Raw genomic sequence first — 21,706 nt, 5'->3', positions numbered from 1 at the left:
AAGATGCTTGGTGACTTTACTGCACCTAATTCCAATTTACATGGAAGAAGCATCTCCATTCCTGCCATTGGAGCAAACAACTCTGAGCTGAAACCTCAATTAGTTTCTCTGATGCAGCAGAACTGCAAGTTTCATGGACTTCCATCTGAAGATCCTTTTCAGTTCTTAACTGAATTCTTGCAGATCTGTGATACTGTAAAGACTAATGGAGTAGATCCTGAAGTCTACAGGCTCATGCTTTTCCCTTTTGCTGTAAGAGACAGAGCTAGACTCTGGTTGGATTCTCAACCTAAGGATAACCTGAACTCTTGGGATAAGCTGGTCAAGGCTTTCTTAGCCAAGTTCTTTCCTTCTCAAAAGCTGAGCAAGCTTAGAGTGGATGTTCAAACCTTCTGACAGAAAGAAGGTGAATCCCTCTATGAAGCTTGGGAAAGATACAAACAATTGACCAAAAAGTGTCCTTCTGACATGCTTTCAGAATGGACCATCCTGGATATATTCTATGATGGTTTATCTGAGCTATCAAAGATGTCACTGGACACTTCTGCAGGTGGATCCATTCACCTAAAGAAAACGCCTGCAGAAGCTCAAGAACTCATTGACATGGTTGCAAATAATCAGTTCATGTACACTTCTGAAAGGAATCCTGTGAACAATTGGACGCCTATGAAGAAGGGAGTTCTTGAGATTGATACTCTGAATGCCATATTGGCTCAGAACAAAATATTGACTCAGCAAGTCAATATGATTTCTCAGAGTCTGAATGGAATGCAAGCTGCATCCAACAGTACTCAAGAGGCATCTTCTGAAGAAGAAGCTTATGATCCTGAGAACCCTGCAATAGCAGAGGTGAATTACTTAGGTGAACCTTATTGAAACACCTATAACTCATCATGGAGAAATCATCCAAATTTCTCATGGAAGGATCAAAAGCCTCAACAAGGCTTTAATAATGGTGGAAGAAACAGGTTTAACAATAATAAACCCTTTCCATAATCCACTCAGCAACAGACAGAGAATTCTGAGCAGAATCCATCTAGCTTAGCAAATCTAGTCTCTGATCTATCTAAGGCCACTGTGAGTTTCATGAATGAAACAAGGTCTTCCATTAGAAATCTGGAAGCACAAGTGGGCTAGCTGAGTAAAAGGATCATTGAAATCCCTCTTAGTACTCTCCCAAGCAATACAGAAGAAAATCCAAAAGGAGAGTGCAAGGCCATTGACATAAGCACCATGGCCGAAACCAAAGAAGGAGAGGAGGACGTAAATCCCAAGGAGGAAGACCTCCTGGGACGTCCATTGATCAATAAGGAGCTTCCCTCTGAGGAACCAAAGGAATCTGAGACTCATCTAGAGACCATAGAGATTCCATTGAACCTCCTTATGCCCTTCATGAGCTCTGATGAGTATTCCTCTTCTGAAGAGAATGAGGATGTCACTGAAGAGCAAACTGCCAAGTTTCTTAGTGCAATCATGAAGCTAAATGCCAAATTAGTTGGCATTGATACTTGGAAAGTTGAACCTCCCTTGTTCATCAATGAACTAAGTGATCTGGATCAACTGACATTGCCTTAGAAGAGACAGGATCCTGGAAAGTTCATAATACCCTGTACCATAGGCACCATGATCTTTAAGGCTCTATGTGACCTTGGTTCAGGAATAAACCTCATGCCCCTCTCTGTAATAGAGAAACTGGGAATCTATGAGGTGCAAGCTGCTAAAAGCTCCTTAGAGATGGCAGACAGCTCAAGAAAACAGGCTTATGGACAGGTAGAGGACATGTTAGTAAAGGTTGAGGGCCTTTACATCCCTACTGATTTCATAGTCTTGGATACTGGAAAGGAAGAGGATGAATCCATCATCCTAGGAAGACCTTTCCTAGCCACAGCAAGAGTTGTGATTGATGTGGACAGAGGAGAACTAGTCCTTCAATTGAATGAGGACAACCTTGTGTTTACAACTCAAGGATCTCTCTCTGCAACCATGGAGAAGAAGCATGAAAAGCTTCTCTCAAAGCAGAGTCAACCAGAGCCCCCACAATCAAACTCTAAGTTTGGTGTTGGAGAGTCTCAACAAAGCTCTGCACATCTGTGAGGCTCCATGAGAGCCCACTATCAAGCTATTGACATTAAAGAAGCGCTTGTTGGGAGGCAACCCAATTTTTATTTATCTAACTATATTTTCCTTAGTTATATGTCTTTGTAGGTTCATGATCATGTGGAGTCACAAAATAAATATAAAAATTGAAAACGGAATAAAAAACAGTAGAAGAAAAATCACACCCTGGAGGAGCATCTGTCTGGCGTTCAGCGCCAGAACAGAGCATGGTTCTGGCGCTGAACGCCCAAAATGGGCAGCTTCTGGGCGCTGAACGCCAGAACAGGCATGGTTCTGGCGTTCAACGCCAGAAATGGCACACAAATGGGCGTTGAACGCCCAAAATGACCACCAACCTGGCGCTGAACGCCCAGAGTTGTGTGCAAAGGCATTTTACATGCCTAATTTGGTGCAGGGATGTAAATGCCTTGACACCTCAGGATCTGTGGACCCCACAGGATCATCTCAGGATATGTGGACCCCACAGGATCCCCACCTACCTCATCATCTCACTTTCCATTCATGATCATCCCTTCTGTTTTTCATTCACCACTCACATCCATACACCCACTACCTTCAAAATTCAACATCTCTCTCCCACCCAATCCCACCCATATGGCCGAATACACACACCCATCCATCTCCTCTATATCTTCTTCTTCTTCTTCTATTCTTTCTTCTTTTGCTCGAGGGCAAGCAACATTCTAAGTTTGGTGTGGTAAAAGCATAGCTTTTTTGTTTTTTCCATAACCATTGATGGCACCTAAGGCCAGAGAAACCTCTAGAAAGAGGAAAGGGAAGACAAAAAGCTTCCATCAAAGGGTCTATAGCTCAGTGGTAGAACATTTGACTGCAAATCAAGAGATCCCTGAGATACCTCAGGGGATACATTTTCTTCCACACAATTATTGGAAGCAACTAAGGGTGGAACATCAAGAGCACTCCATCATCCTTCATGAAATCAGAGAAGATCTAAAAACAATGAGAGAAGAGCAACAAAGACAAGGAAGAGACATAGAAGAGCTCAAGGACATCATTGGTTCCTCAAGAAGGAAACGCCACCATCACTAAGGTGGATTCATTCCTTGTTCTTATTTCTTCTGTTTTTCGTTTTCTATGTTATGTGCTTATCTGTGTTTGTGTCTTCATTACATGATCATTAGTAGTTAGTAACTGTGTCTTAAAGTTATAAATGTCCTATGAATCCATCACCTCTCTTAAATGAAAAATGTTTTAATTCAAAAGAACAAGAAGTACATGAGTTTCGAATTTATCCTTGAACTTAGCTTAATTATATTGATGTGGTGACAATGCTTCTTGTTTTCTGAATGTATGCTTGAACAGTGCATATGTCTTTTGAAGTTGTTGTTTAAGAATGTTAAATATGTTGGCTCTTGAAAGAATGATGACTAGGAGACATGTTATTTGATAATCTGAAAAATCATAAAAATGATTCTTGAAGCAAGAAAAAGCAGCAAAGAACAAAGCTTGCAGAAAAAAAAATATAGGCGAAAAAAAATAGAAAGAAAAAGAAAAAGCAAGCAAAAAAAAAAGCCAAAAGCTCTTCAAACCAAGAGGCAAGAGCAAAAAGCCAATAACCCTTAAAACCAAAAGGCAAGGGCAAATAAAAAGGATCCCAAGGCTTTGAGCATCAGTGGATAGGAGGGCCTAAAGGAATAAAATCCTGGCCTAAGCGGCTAAACCAAGCTGTCCCTAACCATGTGCTTGTGGCGTGTAGGTGTCAAGTGAAAACTTGAGACTGAGCGGTTAAAGTCAAGGTCCAAAGCAAAAAAAGAGTGTGCTTAAGAACCCTGGACACCTCTAATTGGGGACTTTAGCAAAGCTGAGTCACAATCTGAAAAGGTTCACCCAGTTATGTGTCTGTGGCATTTATGTATCCGGTGGTAATACTGGAAAACAAAGTGCTTAGGTCCACGGCCAAGACTCATAAAGAAGTTGTGTTCAAGAATCATCATACTAAACTAGGAGAGTCAATAACACTATTCGAAATCTGAAGTTCCTATAGATGCCAATCATTCTAAACTTCAATGGATAAAGTGAGATGCTAAAACTATTCAAGAGGCAAAAAAGCTATAAGTCCCGCTCATATGATTGAAGCTCTGTTTCATTGATAGTTTGGAATTTATAGTATATTCTCTTCTTTTTATCCTATTTGATTTTCAGTTGCTTGGGGACAAGCAACAATTTAAGTTTGGTGTTGTGATGAGCGGATAATTTATACGCTTTTTGACATTGTTTTTAGTAGGATCTAGTTACTTTTAGGGATGTTTTCATTAGTTTTTATGTTAAATTCACATTTCTGGACTTTACTATGAGTTTGTGTGTTTTTCTGTGATTTCAGGTATTTTCTGGCTGAAATTGAGGGACTTGAGCAAAAATCAGATTCAGAGGTTGAAGAAGGACTGCTGATGCTGTTGGATTCTGAACTCCCTGCACTCAAAATGGATTTTCTGGAGCTACAGAACTCAAAACGGCGTGCTTCCAATTGCGTTGGAAAGTAGACATTCAGGGCTTTCCAGCAATATATAATAGTCCATACTTTGGCCAAGAATAGATGACGTAAACTGGCGTTCAACGCCAGCTTTCTGCCCAAAAGGAGCCAAAACCAGAGTTGAACGCCCAAACTGGCACAAAAGCTGGCGTTCAACTCCAAGAAGGACCTCTACACGTGCAACACTCAAGCTCAGCCCAAGCACATACCAAGTGGGCCCCGGAAGTGGATTTATGCATCAATTACTTACTCATGTAAACCCTAGTAGCTAGTTTATTATAAATAGGACCTTTTACTATTGTATTAGACATCCTGGATTGTATTTTGATCCTGTGATCACGTTTTAGGGGGCTGGCCATCTCGGCCATGCCTGGACCTTTCATTTATGTAATTTTAATGGTAGAGTTTCTACACTCCATAGATTAAGGTGTGGAGCTCTGCTGTTCCTCAAAGATTAATGCAAAGTACTACTATTTTCTATTCAATTCATCTTATTTCGCTTCTAAGATATCTATTCGCACCCAAGAACGTGATGAAGGTGATGATTATGTGTGACGCTCATCACCATTCTCCCCTATGAACACGTGCCTGACAAACACCTCCATTCTACATGAAATAAGCTAGAATGAATATCTCTTAGATCTCCTAACCAGAATCTTCGTGGCGTAAGCTAGAATGATGGCGGCATTCAAGAGAATCCGGAAAGTCTAAACCTTGTCTGTGGTATTCCGAGTAGGATTCAATGAATGAATGACTGTGACGAGCTCCAAACTCGCGATTGCAGGGCGTTAGTGACAGACGCAAAAGGATAGTAAATCCTATTCCAGCATGATCGAGAACCGACAGATGAATAGCCGTGCCGTGACAGGGTGCGTGAGCATATTATTCACTGAGAGGATAAGATGAAGCCATTGGCAAGGGTGATGCCTCCAGACGATTAGTCGTGCCGTGACAGGGCATTGGATCATTTTCCCGAGAGATGACCGAAAGTAGCCATTGACAGTGGTGATGTATCACATAAAGCCAGCCATGGAGAGGAGTAAGACTGATTGGATGAAGATAGCAGGAAAGCAGAGGTTCAGAGGAACGAAAAGTATCTCCATTCACTTATCTGAAATTCCTACCAATGATTTACATAAGTACCTTTATCCCTATTCTATTATTTATTATTCGAAAACACCATTATCAATTTATATCTGCCTAACTGAGATTTGCAAGGTGACATAGCTTGCTTCATACCAACAATCTCCGTGGGATTCGACCCTTACTCACGTAAGGTATTACTTGGACGACCCAGTGCACTTGCTGGTTAGTTGTATCGAAGTTGTGAACCATGGTATTGGCACCATGTTCTTGGCGCCATTGCCAGGGAAAGAAAGAGCCATGAATTTTACAAAGTGTAATCACGATTACGCGTACCAAGTTGCTCACGTTGCCAGGGATTGTTCGAGCCTGGACATCACAATTTCGTGCACCACAAAGCTGAATCACAATCCAAAAGGGTTTACCCAGTTAAAGTGTCTGTGGTATTTATGTATCCAGTGGTAATACTGGAAAACAAAGTGCTTAGGGTCACGGCCAAGACTCTAAAAGCTGTGTTCAGGAATAAAAAAGAACTAAACTAGGAGAGTCAATAATATCATCTGGATTCTAAGTTCCTAAAGATACCAACCATTCTAAATTCCAATGGATAGTGAGATGCCAAAACTATTCAGAAGCAAAAAGCTACTAAGTCCTGCTCATTTAATTGACACTGAGCTTCATTGAAAACTCTGAAATTTATTGTATCTTAATCTTCTTTTTATCCTACTTTGTTTTTAGTTGGTTGGGGACAAGCAACAGTTTAAGTTTGGTGTTGTGATGAGCGAATATTTTATACACTTTTTGGCATCATTTTCATGTAGTTTTTAGTATGTTCTATTTAGTTTTTATTAAGTTTTCATAGGTTTTAGTGTTAAATTCACATTTTTGGATTCTACTATGAGTTTTTATGTTTTTATGAAATTTCAGGTATTTTTTGGTTAAAATTGAGGAGCTGGAGCAAAAGTCTAATTCAGAGACAGAGAAAGCATTGCAGATGCTATCCGGATCTGACCTCGTTGCACTCGAAAGAGCTTTGCTAGAGCTACATAAGTCCAAATAGAGCATTCTCAACGGCTATCAAAATCTGACTTTCAGAGCTTTCCAGCAATATATATGATGAGCGGATAATTTATACGCTTTTTGGCATTGTTTTTAGTATGTTTTTAGTAGGATCTAGTTACTTTTAGGGATGTTTTTATTAGTTTTTATGCTAAATTCACATTTCTGGACTTTACTATGAGTTTGTGTATTTTTCTGTGATTTCAGGTATTTTCTGGCTGAAATTGAGGGACTTGAGCAAAAATCAGATTCAGAGGTTGAAGAAGGACTGCTGATGCTGTTGGATTCTGACCTCCCTGCACTCAAAGTGGATTTTCTGGAGCTACAGATCTCAAAATGGCGCGCTTTCAATTGTTTTGGAAAGTAGACATCTAGGGCTTTCCAGCAATATATAATATTCTATACTTTGGCCGAGTTTAGATGACGTAAAAGGGCGTTGAACGCCAGTTCTACGCTGCTGTCTAGAGTTAAACGCCAGAAACACGTCACAAACCAGAGTTGAACGCCAGAAACACATTACAACCTGGCGTTCAACTCCAGAAAGAGCCTCTGCACGTATAACATTCAAGCTCAGCCCAAGCACACACCAAGTGGGCCCCGAAAGTGGATTTATGCATCAATTACTTACTTCTGTAAACCCTAGTAACTAGTTTAGTATAAATAGGACTTTTTACTATTGTATTAGACATCTTATGATTTTTAGTTCATCTTAGGATCATAGTGATCTCATTTTGGAGGCTGGCCATTCGGCCATGCCTGGACCTTTCACTTATGTATTTTCAACGGTAGAGTTTCTACACTCCATAGATTAAGGTGTGGAGCTCTGCTGTTCCTCAAAGATTAATGCAAAGTACTATTGTTTTTCTATTCAACTCAACTTATTCCGCTTCTAAGATATTCATTCGCACTTCAATATGAATGTGATGAACGTGACAATCATCATCATTCCCCCACGAACGCGTGCCTGACAACCACTTCCGTTCCACCTTAGATTGAATGATTATCTCTTGGATCTCTTAACCAGAATCTTCGTGGTATAAGCTAGATTGATGGCGGCATTCATGAGAATCCGGAAAGTCTAAACCTTGTCTGTGGTATTCTGAGTAGGATTCTGGGATTGAATGACTGTGACGAACTTCAAACTCGCGAGTGCTGGGCGTAGTGACAGACGCAAAAGGAGGGTGAATCCTATTCCAGTATGATCGAGAACCTCAGATGATTAGCCGTGCTGTAACAGAGCATTTGGACCATTTTCGCAAGAGGATAGGATGCAGCCATTGACCACGGTGATGCCTTCAGATGATTGGCCATGCAGTGACAGTGCATCAGACCATTTTCCAGAGAGGATGAAAAGTAGCCATTGACAATGGTGATGTCCTTACATAAAGCCAGCCATGGAAAGGAGTAAGACTGATTGGATGAAGACAGCATGAAAGCAGAGGTTCAGAGGAACGAACGCATCTCAATACACTTATCTGAAATTCTCACCAATGATATACATAAGTATTTCTATCTTTATTTTCTGTCTATTTATTATTTGTTTTCGAAAACTTCATAATCAATTATTATCCGCCTGACTGAGATCTATAAGATGACCAAAGCTTGCTTCATACCAACAATCTCCGTGGGATCGACCCTTACTCACGTAAGGTTTATTACTTGGACAACCCAGTGCACTTGCTGGTTAGTTGTATCGAAGTTGTGAATGAAAAACGATTTATTAAGACGTGCGTACAGAGTTTTTGGCACCGTTGCCTGAGATCACAATTTCGTGCACCAATATAATACTCCTTACTTTGCTTCATAATAGAAGGCCCAAAACTGGCGTCCAACGCCAGCCTCCTGCCCCCTTCCAAGCGTCCAGTACCCAAGGAGAAGAGACCAGCATCCAAACTCCCATAGAGGACGCCCTAGCCAGAATTCAATGCCCTAGAGGCCTCTTAGCACGTGGATCTCATCAAAGCTCAGCGCAAACACTCACCAAGTGGGCCTCAGAAGTGAATTTTAGCACTAAAAGACTGTTTTACCCTTATTAGTCATTAGTTTAGTATTTAAAGTAGAAGATCACTCTTTGTTGAGTTTCTTCAGCCACTTACACCATATTTTCGTTCATCATTGTATTTTCTATCAGTATGAGTTTCTAAACCTCCTAGGTTGAGGGGAGGAGCCCTGTTGAGTTCTATGAATTAATAAAAGTATTACTGTTTCTCTTCAATCTGTGTTTGATTTAATTTTAAGATGTATATTCGTTCTTCAACATGGTGAATGGGATGGTCCATGACAACTAGCTCCGTTCATAAAAATAGGACCGCGTGCCTGACAACCACCCATGTCTACTTGGGTTCGTGTGAATACTTTAGTGGAAAGCATTGAAACGCCAGCTTGATTACACATCTCTTAGACGGCTAATCCATGACTTTGTTGGGGACTTCTCGAGACACCAGTTCAGCCAATTTACGGGGAGATTAGGGTCTCTGTGGTAGAGGCTAGAACCCAAAGGTGCAGCATTCTCTGATCCGAAAGATTCGAACTTGTTTGTGGCATTTTGAGTAGGATCATTAAGGAGAGTGGACTGCAGAAGCTTCACCCTCAATCAGAATGGATCCACACTAACCCTGGGGTTCAGATCTGGAGGAGTATTGGTGGCTGCTCAAACCAGCGTCAATCACATACAGCCTGCCATAGAAGAAATCATTCACAATTGAAGAAGACAGTAGGACCAGAGTTAATCCAGAAGGACAAAGAAACTCCAAGCCTCAACCATCTAAGTTTTAAGATTATCATTATAAATATATCAACCTAATTCAGATCTCACAAATCTAATAACTCTTCTATCCGCGTGACGAAGACCTGCAAGATAACCATAGCATGCTTCAAACCACAATCCTCGTGGGATCGACCCTGACTCTCTCAGGTATTACTTGGACGACCCAGTACACTTGCTGGTACAGTTGTACAAAGTTTGGGGATTCGTGCACCAAGCATTCTGAGTATTCTTGTGATTATAATGTGGGCTCTACATCGAATGCTTCTAATTCAATAGCAGCATTTCGGTAACATGTAGAAGAAAGTCATCATGAGTTCGTGAAACTATTGACCCAACAAATGATTACAATTCTGAATCCTATGATGGCTGATCACGAATCGAAATTTGATTGTCTTGCAAGGAAAGTCAAGCGAATCACTCGAATCATTGATTATGATGAAGGAGAAAGGCAGAATACCAGAGGAAATAATGAGGGTTTTGAAAACCCATTTCAAAATGAGAATGATGTTTTTAGAAACAGAGAAAATCCTTAATTAATTCCTCGTGGTCAAAATGCAGATAATGTTCTGGCTCGATTACGCATTAATTAAGTCGATGAACGTTATCAGGTTACCAGAATTGTGGAAGATGTTCTGAATAGGGTTGGATTCAATATAGGATTTATGAATCGACCCCACTTTGTGTCAGGTTTTTCTCATAATGTTCAAATGGCTGAAGTGCCAAGGGGAGTGAAAAATCCTAAAATAATTACTAAGTTTGCAGGAAAAGTTGGTTAGTCGACTACTGAACATGTTGCTCGATATTTGGTTGAGATTGGAAATTTAGCCAATGATGAAAATTTGAAAATGAAGTTTTTTCCTTCCTCATTAATGAGGAACGCATTTACTTGGTTTTCAAATCTTAGACCAAATTTTATAACAACATGGGCTCAGTTAGAAACTGTCTTTCATGCCCAGTTTTATCGAGGAGAATTGGATGTGGCAGTTACTGACTCAGTGACTTTGAAACAAGAAGATGGTGAAATCATTGATGATTATATGATTTGTTTCAAGAATGCTAGAAGTCGATGCTATCTCTTCCTGAAAGTGAAGCAGTAATGATAGCAGTTATGAGGTTAGGATTTTATATGCGTCAAAAATTACTCAATGTGCATATTCCTGATTTGGCCCATTTGGCTGAAAGAGTTTGCCAGGTAGAAATTTTGAAGAAAGAAAAAGAGAAGTATAAGAGAAAAAGAAGGTTGAAAAGTAAAACTTTTTCTTAAAAGGAAAAAGTTGCTTTTGTGGCCATGGAATCCTCTGAGGAGGAGTCCGATTTAAAGGCGGAGGTTGATTTGGCCGAACTTAAGAAAGGTCCTCCTTATATTTGTTCTTTACTTAAGAAACTCCCTAGTAGTGAAAAGTCAAATGATTCAAAACTGAAAAGTGGAAAGAGATACAGTTTTGATATTTTGAATTCTGATCATATTTTTAATGTGTTGCTTAAAGATAAACAGTTAATTTTACCAGAAGGCAGAACTTTGCTTTCGGTGAAATATTTAAAAGGGAAACCTTATTGTAAGTTTCACCAAGCAACTAGTCATTCGACTAACAATTGTGTTCATTTCAGGGATTTAATACAAGAAGTCATCATGGAAGGACGATTAAAGTTTAATGATGGTAAAAAAGAGATGAAAGTTGATTATGATCCTTTTGATTCCGAAGCCAGTTTTGCTGAGCCATATTTGGGTGTGAATATGGTTGGAATGTCTTATGACTTCGATGTGTCTTTGGGGGATTTTGAATCGAATGTCTGTGCTGTCTATCCCGGTGTAGGGGATGAGTTGTTGAAGTTTTTGATGCAGTAGAAACTCAAGGATCGGGACGTATCTCTGTGTCCCCGATGCAATGCAGTATTCGATGCTGAGGCTGTAGCAATTTTTGAAAAAGAAAGAATAAAGAAAGAACTATCTCATCGAGAGGAGCAGGCTCGTCAAAAGCATCCTATTCGACGGGTAGAGGGGCAAAGTTCTGGTGGCCTTCAGAAAAGTACTACTGTGCCTATAAGCCGCTCTCAGGCTCTAGATGTACAATGGATTTGAAATTGTGAAGAATTCCATAACAGAGATGTTCATTACAGACGTAACACACAATGGGGGCATAGTGGTCCTCTTCGAGGGCGTTATCCCTATTTCCGCAGCTGAGTCAGGGGGTACCCACGAGGCAGAGGTCGAAGAGGACAACAGCCACCTAAGGTATCTTCTGTTGATAAAGGCAAGGGGACAACACCGTTTGTGCATTCTCGAATAGTATTTCCGACTGATGGAGATACATATCCGAAAGGAATTTTATCTCCCGTGAAATTGGATAAGGGCAAAGCAGTGGTTAGCATTCTAGTCGCTGATAACGACAAGGGTGCTGATATGGATGAAGAATACTTTGAAGAAGGAGACGAGGAGATGCTCGGTACCATTTTGATTATTCCAACTGAGTACTTGGGAGAATATGAAGGTGATTCTGAGGATCATTATGACATGGAAGATGAGAAAGCTTTCTCGTTCATTCGATATGAGGATGAACCAAGTTATTTTTGAAGGCCTTCTGAGAAACAAAAATTCCATCTGCGCCTACTTTACATTACTACAACAATGAGTGGGATTAAAGTAAACAAAGTTTTAATAGATGGAGGAGCAGTTATAAGCTTGTTGCTTAAGAGGATGCTGATGAAGGTAGGCAAGCATCCTGGTGATTTGATCCCAACCAATATTTCAGTGACGGACGTTAGTGGTGCATCGACCCCTACAAAAGGGTTAGTTACTCTGGGGGTGAAGGTTGGATCTTCTGATCGAAACACTGTCTTCGTGGTAGTATCTTTGAAGGCAAGTTATAATGCCTTTGTAGGTCGAGATTGGAATCATGGAGTTGGAGTTGTACCATCAACTATGCATTAGAGCATCCTTCTTTGGACAGATGATGGAAAACCTGAAGTAGTCAAGGATGATTTGAATTTATATGTCGAACAGTTGCATGTCGATTTCAAGGTGTATAGCCCAAAACTAAAGCCTTTGAATGTTGACAGGATACTCAATTATTTCAATTGTGAAGGGTGCTATCTGACTTCAGAGGGTTTTGTGTGAAGCTTCATTATCTACAACTTAGCATTCCTCTATGGGTGGGACTGTTCCACATAAGTGGTGATTTGAGGACGTTTTTCGATGGCAAGTGAGCAAGACGTCTTAGATTATCTGGTAACTTTAAATAAGTATCTAAGTAATTTCCTTTTACTTGAAAATAAAGGTGATTCTTCTGATGAAGTTGAATCATTTAGGAGTATAATTTCTTTTTCTTCTCATACTAAAGATTCGATTTCTTCGATCAAAATTAGTCATGGTTTAAGCTCTTCTTATTTACATAATTCTGATGATATTGTTAGTACTGCTGTTGAAATAGATGTTGTTAATCCAGCAAATTGATAAGTTCGTTCTAACCCTAATGAATCAGTTGATTTATCTTTTGATTGCGTCTATGATTTAGAACCTTTGGGTTTTGAAAAATACTCAGTAAAAGATGATGAACATGTAAAAGGGTTTGAATCACAGGATCCCTTAGAAGAAATTAATTTGGGATCTATTGATGATATTAGAATTACTTATATATGTAAAGGTCTAGTGGCTCTATTTCGAACTGAATTATACCATCTTCTACATGAGTTCAGAGATTGTTTTGCTTATGATTATCATGAAATGCCTAGTCTCGATCGTTCTCTTGAGGAACATCGATTAGCGCTGAAATCAGATGCTCGACCTGTAAAGCAAACGCCTTGACGATTTGCTCCTGAAATTAATCAAAAGATTGAACGCTTGATTAAACCGAAATTCATTCGAACCGTTCATTATGTTGAGTGGATTTCGAATATTGTGCCTGTGATGAAAAAGAATGGAAAATTAAGAGTGTGCATTGATTTTAGAGATTTGAATAATGCCACTCCGAAAGATGAGTATTTTATGCCTATAGCAGATATGTTAATTGATTCTGCTACAGGGAATAAAATTCTAAGTTTTATGGATGGTTATTCAAGATATAATCAGATCTTTATTGCTGAAAATGATGTGTCCAAAACTGCTTTTCAATGTCCCGGGGCATTGGGTACTTATGAGTGGGTAGTTATGCCATTCGATTTGAAAAATGCTGGTGCAACATACCAACGTGCTATGAATACCATTTTTCATGAGTACATTGGGAAATTTATGGAGGTATATATTGATGATGTTATGGTTAAGTCGAATTCAGCAACTCAACACATCGATCATTTGAGAAGAGCATTTATTACTATGTGGAAGAAAGGATTAAAAATGAATCCTTTAAAATGTGCGTTTGGTGTGTTAGCAGGGAATTTTTAGGATTTATCGTCCACAAAAAAAGGGATTGTTATCGATAAGAATAAGGCTGATGCAATTCTGGCATTATCCCCTCCTAAGTCGAAAAAAAAGTCCAATATTTTCTTGGAAAAGTTAATTATCTTCGAAGGTTCATATCGAATCTTTCAGGTCGAACTCGAATATTTGCACCTTTAGTAAAACTAAAAACTGAATCACACTTTGAATGGACGGGATAACAACAAGAAGCTTTCAAGTTAATTAAAGCTTATTTGTCCAAAGCGACAATAATGGCGAATGTTCGCCCTCATGAACCTTTGAAACTATATATTGCTGTATCTGGGAACACGATTGGGTGTATGTTGGCTCAGGATGATGAGAATGGCCATGAACGAGCTGTTTATTACCTTAGTCGAGTTTTAACTAATATCGAGACAAGGTATTCACCTATTGAAAAGTTGTGCTTATCTTTGTATTATGCTTGCACAAAGTTAGAGTGCTATATGGTTGCCAAACCTATGAAAATCATTGCACAAAATGACCTCGTTAAATATATGTTGACTTCTCCAATGTTGCGAGGTTGACTAGGGAAATGGATGTTGGCATTAACAGAGTTTGACTTGCAATATGTTCCAGCCAAGGCTGTCAAGGGACAGGTCATTGCAGATTTTCTAGTTGATCATTCAAATAATCTGAATGACCAAGGGGCAAATATAATTGACGTTCATGTTGATTATTGGAAGTTATATTTTGATGGTTCAAAGCACAAAGATGGTGCAGGGGTGGGAATTTTAATTATCTCAGCAGAAGGAATTTCATCGGAATTTTTGTTTGAGTTAAAACATTTTTGCTTGAATAATTGATGAGCGGATAATTTATACGCTTTTTGGCATTGTTTTTAGTATGTTTTTAGTATATTTTAGTTAGTTTTTATATTGTTTTTATTAGTTTTTAAATAAAAATCACTCTTTTGGAGTTTACTATGAGTTTGTGTATTTTTTTGTGATTTCAGGTATTTTCTGGCTGAAATTGAGGGACCTGAGCAAAAATCTGATTCAGAGGCTGAAAAAGGACTGCAGATGCTGTTGGATTCTGACCTCCCTGCACTCAAAGTGAATTTTCTGGAGTTACAGAAATGCAATTGGCGCGCTCTCAATTGTGTTGGAAAGTAGACATTCTGGGCTTTCCATCAATATTTAATAGTCTATACTTTACCCGAGATTTGATGGCCCAAACAGGCGTTCCAAGTCAGCTTAAGAATTCTGGCGTTTAACTCCAAAACTGGCACAAAAGCTGGAGTTAAACGCCCAAACTGGCACAAAAGCTGGCGTTTAACTCCAAGAAAAGTCTCTACACATGGAAGCTTCAATGCTCAGCCCAAGCACACACCAAGTGGGCCCGGAAGAAGATTTATGCATTAATTAGTCATTTCTGTAACCCTAGGCTACTAGTTCTCTATAAATAGGACTTTTTGCTATTGTATTTTAATCAATCTTTGGACGTTTAGTCCCTAGACCTTGGAGGCTGGCCATTCGGCCATGCGTACACCATTATCACTTTTGTATTTTCAACGGTGGAGTTTCTACACACCATAGATTAAGGTGTGGAGCTCTGCTGTTCTTCATGAATTAATACAAAGTACTATTGTTTTTCTATTCAACTCAAGTCTATTTCTTCTCCAAGATATTCATTCGTACCCAAGAACATGATGAATGTGATGATTATGTGACACTCATCACCATTCTCACCTATGAACGCGTGACTGACAACCACTTCCGTTCTACATGCAAACAAGCTTGAATGTGTATCTCTTGGGTTTCTAATCTAAGATTGGAACCTTCGTGGTATAGGCTAGAATTATTGGCGGCCATTCCTGAGATCCGGAACGTCTAAACCTTGTCTGTGGTATTTTGAGTAGGATCTGGGAAAGGATGATTGTGACGAGCTTCAAACTCGTGATTGTTGGGCGTGTGACAGACGCAAAAGGATCAATGGATCCTATTCCAACATGATCGAGAACCGACAGATGATTAGCCGTGTGGTGACAGCGCATTTGGAACGTTTTCACTGAGAGGACGGGAAGTAGCCATTGACAATGGTGATGTCCAACATAAAGCTTGCCATGGAAAGAAGTATGAATGATTGGAAGAAGTCAATAGGAAAGCAGAGGTTCAGGAGGAACAAAGCATCTTCATACGCTTATCTGAAATTCCAACCAAAGAATTACATAAGTATCTCTATCTTTATTTTATGTTTTATTTATCTTTTAATTATCAATTCTCCATCACCATCTGAATTAGCCTGACTGAGATTTACAAGGTGACCATAGCTTGCTTCAAGCCGACAGTCTCCGTGGGATCGACCCTTACTCACGTAAGGTTTATTACTTGGACAACCCAGTGCACTTGCTGGTTAGTTGTACGGAATTGTGACAAAGTGTGATTCACGTTTAAGAGCTCTAAGTCCTTTGGCGCCATTGTTGATGATCACAATTTCGTGCACCAATAATGTGGCTGAGTACGAATATTTAATTTTGGGCCTTGAAATTTTGACCGGAAAAGGGGCTTTAGAAGTTCAAATCCTTGGTGATTCTCAGTTAGTTCTGAAACAGCTATCGAAGGAGTTCAAATGTAACAATGAGAAGTTACAAAAATATTTAATAACGACATGGGAATCGTTAACTTTCTTTTGAAAGGTTTTATTAGTCCATATTCCAAGAATTCAGAATGAAATTGCTAATGAGTTGGCTCAGATTGCTTCGAGATATAAAATAGGCCCAGAAACACTAAGAAAATTGGCAAAAATTCGCCAAATATTAGTGCCGGTGGATGAAAGAGAAGCTTTGTGTTTGGATAAATGGGAAGATGATGATTGGAGAAAACCGATTGCCGAGTATTTAAACAATCCCAGTATTCAAGTGGATTTTGTATTAATGGCTGATGAGTTATACAAGAAAGGAATCGGTGAAAGTCTGTCGAGATGTTTAAGTCAAGCCGATAAAGATATTGCTTTAGGGGAAGTCCATAGAGGTATATGTAGTGCCCATCATGCGGGGATAAAAATGAAACGGGTTTTACGTCGAAATCATATTTATTATCCTTCGATGGTTAAAGATTGCATCGATTATGCAAAGGCGTGTCAAGAGTGTCAACGCCATGGAGTGGTGCAACAGATCCCAGCATCTGAGTTGCATTCGATCATTAAGCCATGGCCATTTCGAGGTTAGGTGATGCAAAGAATTATTGTCGATCTAGAATTTCACAAAATAGAGTTCCTTTTTTGCAAGCATAGCCTAGACCGACAAGCAATTCCCTCAATCAAAGTTTGATTTTCAAATTAAAATAATTAACCGAGAGTAATGAAACCTCGAGTCGTTCTCCCTAGGAATGCAATTGAAGTCTCACACTTTCGGTTGTGAGGACAAGGGGCTTTGCAATCAAAGAACAAAAGATTAAAAAAACTAAGAAATAAAAGAACTAAGAAATGATCAAATTTGATATTAATGTAAGTAAAAGGAATATAAGATCAAAACTTAGTGAAAATGCTAGAAATGCAATAAAGAGCCTTGACTTGGGAATGAGGATCCAAGGAATCCTATCATCGTCATAACCACAACTACGGCAACTATGATGAGTCAATCTCACTTTGTCTACACCTAACATCGAGGAGTAAGTCAAGCAAGCATAATTGACCTTAATCCATAAGTCCTAGCTAACTTACCAAATTAATTGGTAAAAAGCTAGCGTCGATGGAAACAAGAGTCAACTAACTACCCAAGAATTACCACTAAATGTCGGACATTATGACTCTAGTATCCTAGGAACTCAAATCTCAAGTCAAGGTGTGAAAAATCTACTCAAAACTCATAATTGGCACTTTCACAAACACCTTGTGAGCATAAAAGCAAAACATGAGAAATTGCAAAGAAAAATAAAAAACTATAACCAACTATTCACAATATCAACAATAGACAATCAACCAAGCATATATAAAGCATAAAACATTAAATTCATCCATCAAAACTTCAAGAAACCAAAATTGCATATATAAACAAGGTAACTTGAACCAAAAGAAAATGAGAGCAAAAGTAGTGCAATTAAAGAGAAGATTAAGAGTACTTACAATAAAGATGAGCAAAATCAAAGATCAAAGCTTGCTATAAAATGCTACAATGAACCCTAATTAAAAACCCTAAGAGAGCTCTCCTTAATCTATTCTACTCCTACTCCTACTATATGTTCTAAAATATAATAATAAAGTTCTAAGTCCTAATGCCTTCATATGGTTTCAATTCCCCTTCATATAGCACTCCCATTCAGCATCAAGCCTTCCAAAATTGGGCCAAAAGCCCCCCCCAAAAAATCGCGTATCGCGTGTTTCATTAATGTATCCACGTGCAGGGACCTGTGCGTATGCACAGATGTGTGTGATAAATCCCGATTTCATGGTCTATCTTGTGCTTATTTTAGGGGATTTTATCACCTTTTCCCACATTTATTCAATGAAATAGCATGGTTTAGCAATTCCCCCTTGAATTGTGCTTAAGTGTAAAAACATGCTTTTCAGGCCCTTAAATTGGTGATTTTAACTCACTTTAATTCCATTCGATGCCTTGATGTGTTTGATGAGTGATTTCAGGTTCATAAGGCAAGTATTGGATGGAAGAAATGAGGAGAAAAGCATACAAAGTGGAGAATGCATGAGGAAACAAAGATTGGGAATGCTTCAGGGGACGCACAAGCGTACAAGGGGCGCGAGTGCAGAAATGACATTGCACATCGACGCGCGCGCGTACATGACGTGTACGCGCGGATGAAGAAACAGCCAATCGACGCGCACACGCATATGGTGCGTACACGCCGATACTCACACGTGACCCACTTAAAGGCAAAATGCTGGGGGCAATTTCTGAGCTGCCCAGGCCCAAGTCCAACTTGTTTCTGAGTGTATTTCATGCAGAATTGAAGTCCAAGCAAAGGGGGAGCAATTGTTTTGTAACTTAGCATCATGTAGGTTAGTTTCTAGAGAGAGAAGCTCCATCTTCTCTCTAGAATTAAGGTCCCTAGGGTTAATTGCATCATAGATCCATGTTTAATTCTTTCCTTTCATCTTGTTTCCTCTACAATTTTATGCTGTAGTGATATAACTCTCTTGCTCTCTCTTGTTAATTCCCCTTTTTGTTCTCTTTCGTGATGATGAACTCTTGATGGATTTGGATCTCTTCTATGAAATTTATGTTTGATGTTCTTTTAATTGTTGATTTGAGTTGTGAATTTATTTTTCTTACAATTGGTAGTTGGTAGATTTATTATTCTTGCACTTTTACTATGCTTTCCATTTGTACCCACCAACTGTTTGACAAAATGCTTGGTTGGGCTTTAGAATAGATTTTGAGCATTCTTGACTTGGAAAGAGTAATTAGGCAATCTTGAGTCATGAAAACCCAACCTATGTTGGTGATCTAGAGTTGTTAGTTAATATCATTTCCATTGACTTTAATCTCTTGCTAATCCAATTAGTGAGTTGATTAGGACATTTGGATTGAGATTAGCTAGTCTTGTTAGACTTTCTCTCATGGAAGATAACCTATATCTTTGCTGCACGAAATTGTGATTACACTTTTCACAACTCCGCACAATTAACCAGCAAGTGCACTGGGTCGTCCAAGTAATACCTTACGTGAGTAAGGGTCGATCTTACGGACATTGTCGGCTTGAAGCAAGCTATGGCTATTTTGTAAATCTTAGTCAGGAGATTAATAATAAGAGTGATTGTATTTATGAAAAATAAATAACATGAAATAAATAGTACTTGTGATTCAGTAATGAGAAACAGGCTGAGGTTCCGGAGATGCTCTGTTATCTGAATCTCTACTTTCCTACTGTCTTCTTCTCCAAACACGCATGGCTTCCTTCAATGGCAAGATGTATGATCCTCTCGAATGAAAAATACCAGGTACGATATCTGCACGGCTAATCAACTGTCGGATTGCTCATCTCGGATGAAAAATACCATGTACAACTACCACACGGCTAATCATCTGTCGGTTCCCACTAGCGTCGGAATAGGACCCTTGTCCTTTTGCACACTGTCACTGCGCCCAACATTCACAGGTTTGAAGCTCGTCACAGTCATCCCTTCCCTAATCCTACTCGGAATACCACAGACAAGGTTTAGACTTTCTGGATCCCAGGAATGCTGCCCATACCACGAAGGTTCTAACCTCCGGACTCGGTCTGTGGATTAGAAACCCAAGAGATACGCACTCAAGCTATCGCTCAATGACTATGTTGAGCTCAGATAGAACGAAGTGGTTGTTAGGCATGCGTTCATAGGCTTGAGGGTAATGATGAGTGTCACGAATCATCATGATCTCCATGTTGAAGTACGAGTGAGTATCTTAGAATAGAATCAAGCGTGATTGAATAGAAAACAGTAGTAATTGCATTAATCCATTGAAACACAGCAAAGCTCCTCACCCCCACCTATGGGGTTTATAGACTCATGCCATCAAGGTTACAATATGAAGTGTAAAAATGTCAAAAGGTACAAAATGAATCTCTAAAAGTAGTTTTTATACTAAGCTAATAACTTAGGTTTACAGAAAATGAGTAACTAAATGCAGATAGTGCAGAATTCCACTTCTGGGACCCACTTGGTGCGTGCCTGGGCTGAGCTTTCAAGCTTTCACGTTCATATGCCCAAAGTTGGCGTTAAACGCCACCCTGAGTGCCAGAATGGGCGTTTAACGCCGAAAAAGGTGCCAATTCTGGCATTTTACGCTAGAAAGTTTTAGACTGACTTTGGACGCCAGTTTGGGCCATCAAATCTCGGGCAAAGTATAAACTATTATATATTTCTGGAAAGCCCAGGATGTCTACTTTCCAACTCAATTAAGAGCGCGCCAATTGGGCTTTTGTAGCTCTAGAAAATCCACTTCGAGTGCAGGAGGGTCAGAATCCAACAGCATCTGTAGTCCTTTTTCAGCCTCTGAATCAGATTTTTGCTCAGGTCCCTCAATTTCAATCAGAAAATACCTGAAATTATAGAAAAATACACAAACTCATAGTAAAGTCTAGAAATGTGATTTTTGAATAAAAACTAATAAAAATATAATAAAAAGTAAATAAAACATACTAAAAACTATGTAAAAACAATGCCAAAAAGGGTATAAATTATCTGCTCATCACAACACCAAACTTAAATTGTTGCTTGTCCCCAAGCAACTAAAAACAAAATAGGATAAAAAAGAAGAGAAAGTACAATAATTTCCAAAATATCAATGAAGCTTAGTTCCAATTAGATGAGCGGGGCTAGTAGCCTTTTTGCTTCTGAATAGTTTTGGTATCTCATTTTATCCTTTGAAGTTCAGAATGATTGGCATCCATAGGAACTCAGAATTCAGATAGTGTTATTGATTCTCCTAGTTCAGTATGTTGATTCTTGAACACAGCTACTTTATAAGTCTTGGCAGTGACCCTAAGAATTTTGTCTTCCAGTATTACCACCGGATACATAAATGCCACAGACACATAACTGGGTGAACCTTTTCAGATTGTGACTCAGCTTTGCTAGAGCCCCCAGTTAGAGGTGCCCAGAGCTCTTAAGCACACTCTTTTTGCTTTGGACCACGACTTTAACCACTCAGTCTCAAGCTCTTCACTTGGACCTTCATGCCACAAGCACATGGTTAGGGACAGCTTGATTTAGCCTCTCAGGCCAGGATTTTATTCCTTTGAGCCCTCCTATCCATTAATGCTCAAAGCCTTGGATCCTCTTTACCCTTGCTTTTTAGTTTAAAGGGTTATTGGCTTTTTTTGCTTGCTTTCTCTTT

The 21,706-nt window shown here is 39.3% G+C and overlaps 1 protein-coding gene and 1 non-coding gene across 2 annotated transcripts; one reads left to right on the top strand and one right to left on the bottom strand.

Annotated features, from left to right (window-relative positions):
* Positions 1 to 366: 366 nt before the first annotated feature.
* On the bottom strand, positions 367 to 474 carry LOC112780779 (small nucleolar RNA R71). The gene has a single exon (XR_003191595.1). It is a non-coding gene; the product is annotated as a small nucleolar RNA R71 (small nucleolar RNA).
* A 13,688-nt stretch (positions 475 to 14,162) lies between these two features.
* On the top strand, positions 14,163 to 17,098 carry LOC140182370 (uncharacterized). Its single transcript, XM_072228552.1, has 3 exons — positions 14,163 to 14,451; positions 14,509 to 14,654; positions 16,568 to 17,098. The coding sequence occupies exons 1-3, from the start codon at positions 14,163 to 14,165 to the stop codon at positions 17,096 to 17,098; spliced, it is 966 nt and encodes a 321-aa protein (XP_072084653.1).
* The last annotated feature ends 4,608 nt before the right edge of the window (positions 17,099 to 21,706 follow it).

The sequence above is a fragment of the Arachis hypogaea genome, chromosome 19 (assembly GCF_003086295.3).
Source record: "Arachis hypogaea cultivar Tifrunner chromosome 19, arahy.Tifrunner.gnm2.J5K5, whole genome shotgun sequence".
Taxonomy (NCBI): Eukaryota; Viridiplantae; Streptophyta; class Magnoliopsida; order Fabales; family Fabaceae; genus Arachis; species Arachis hypogaea.
This window is presented reverse-complemented; position numbering and strand designations above follow the sequence as displayed.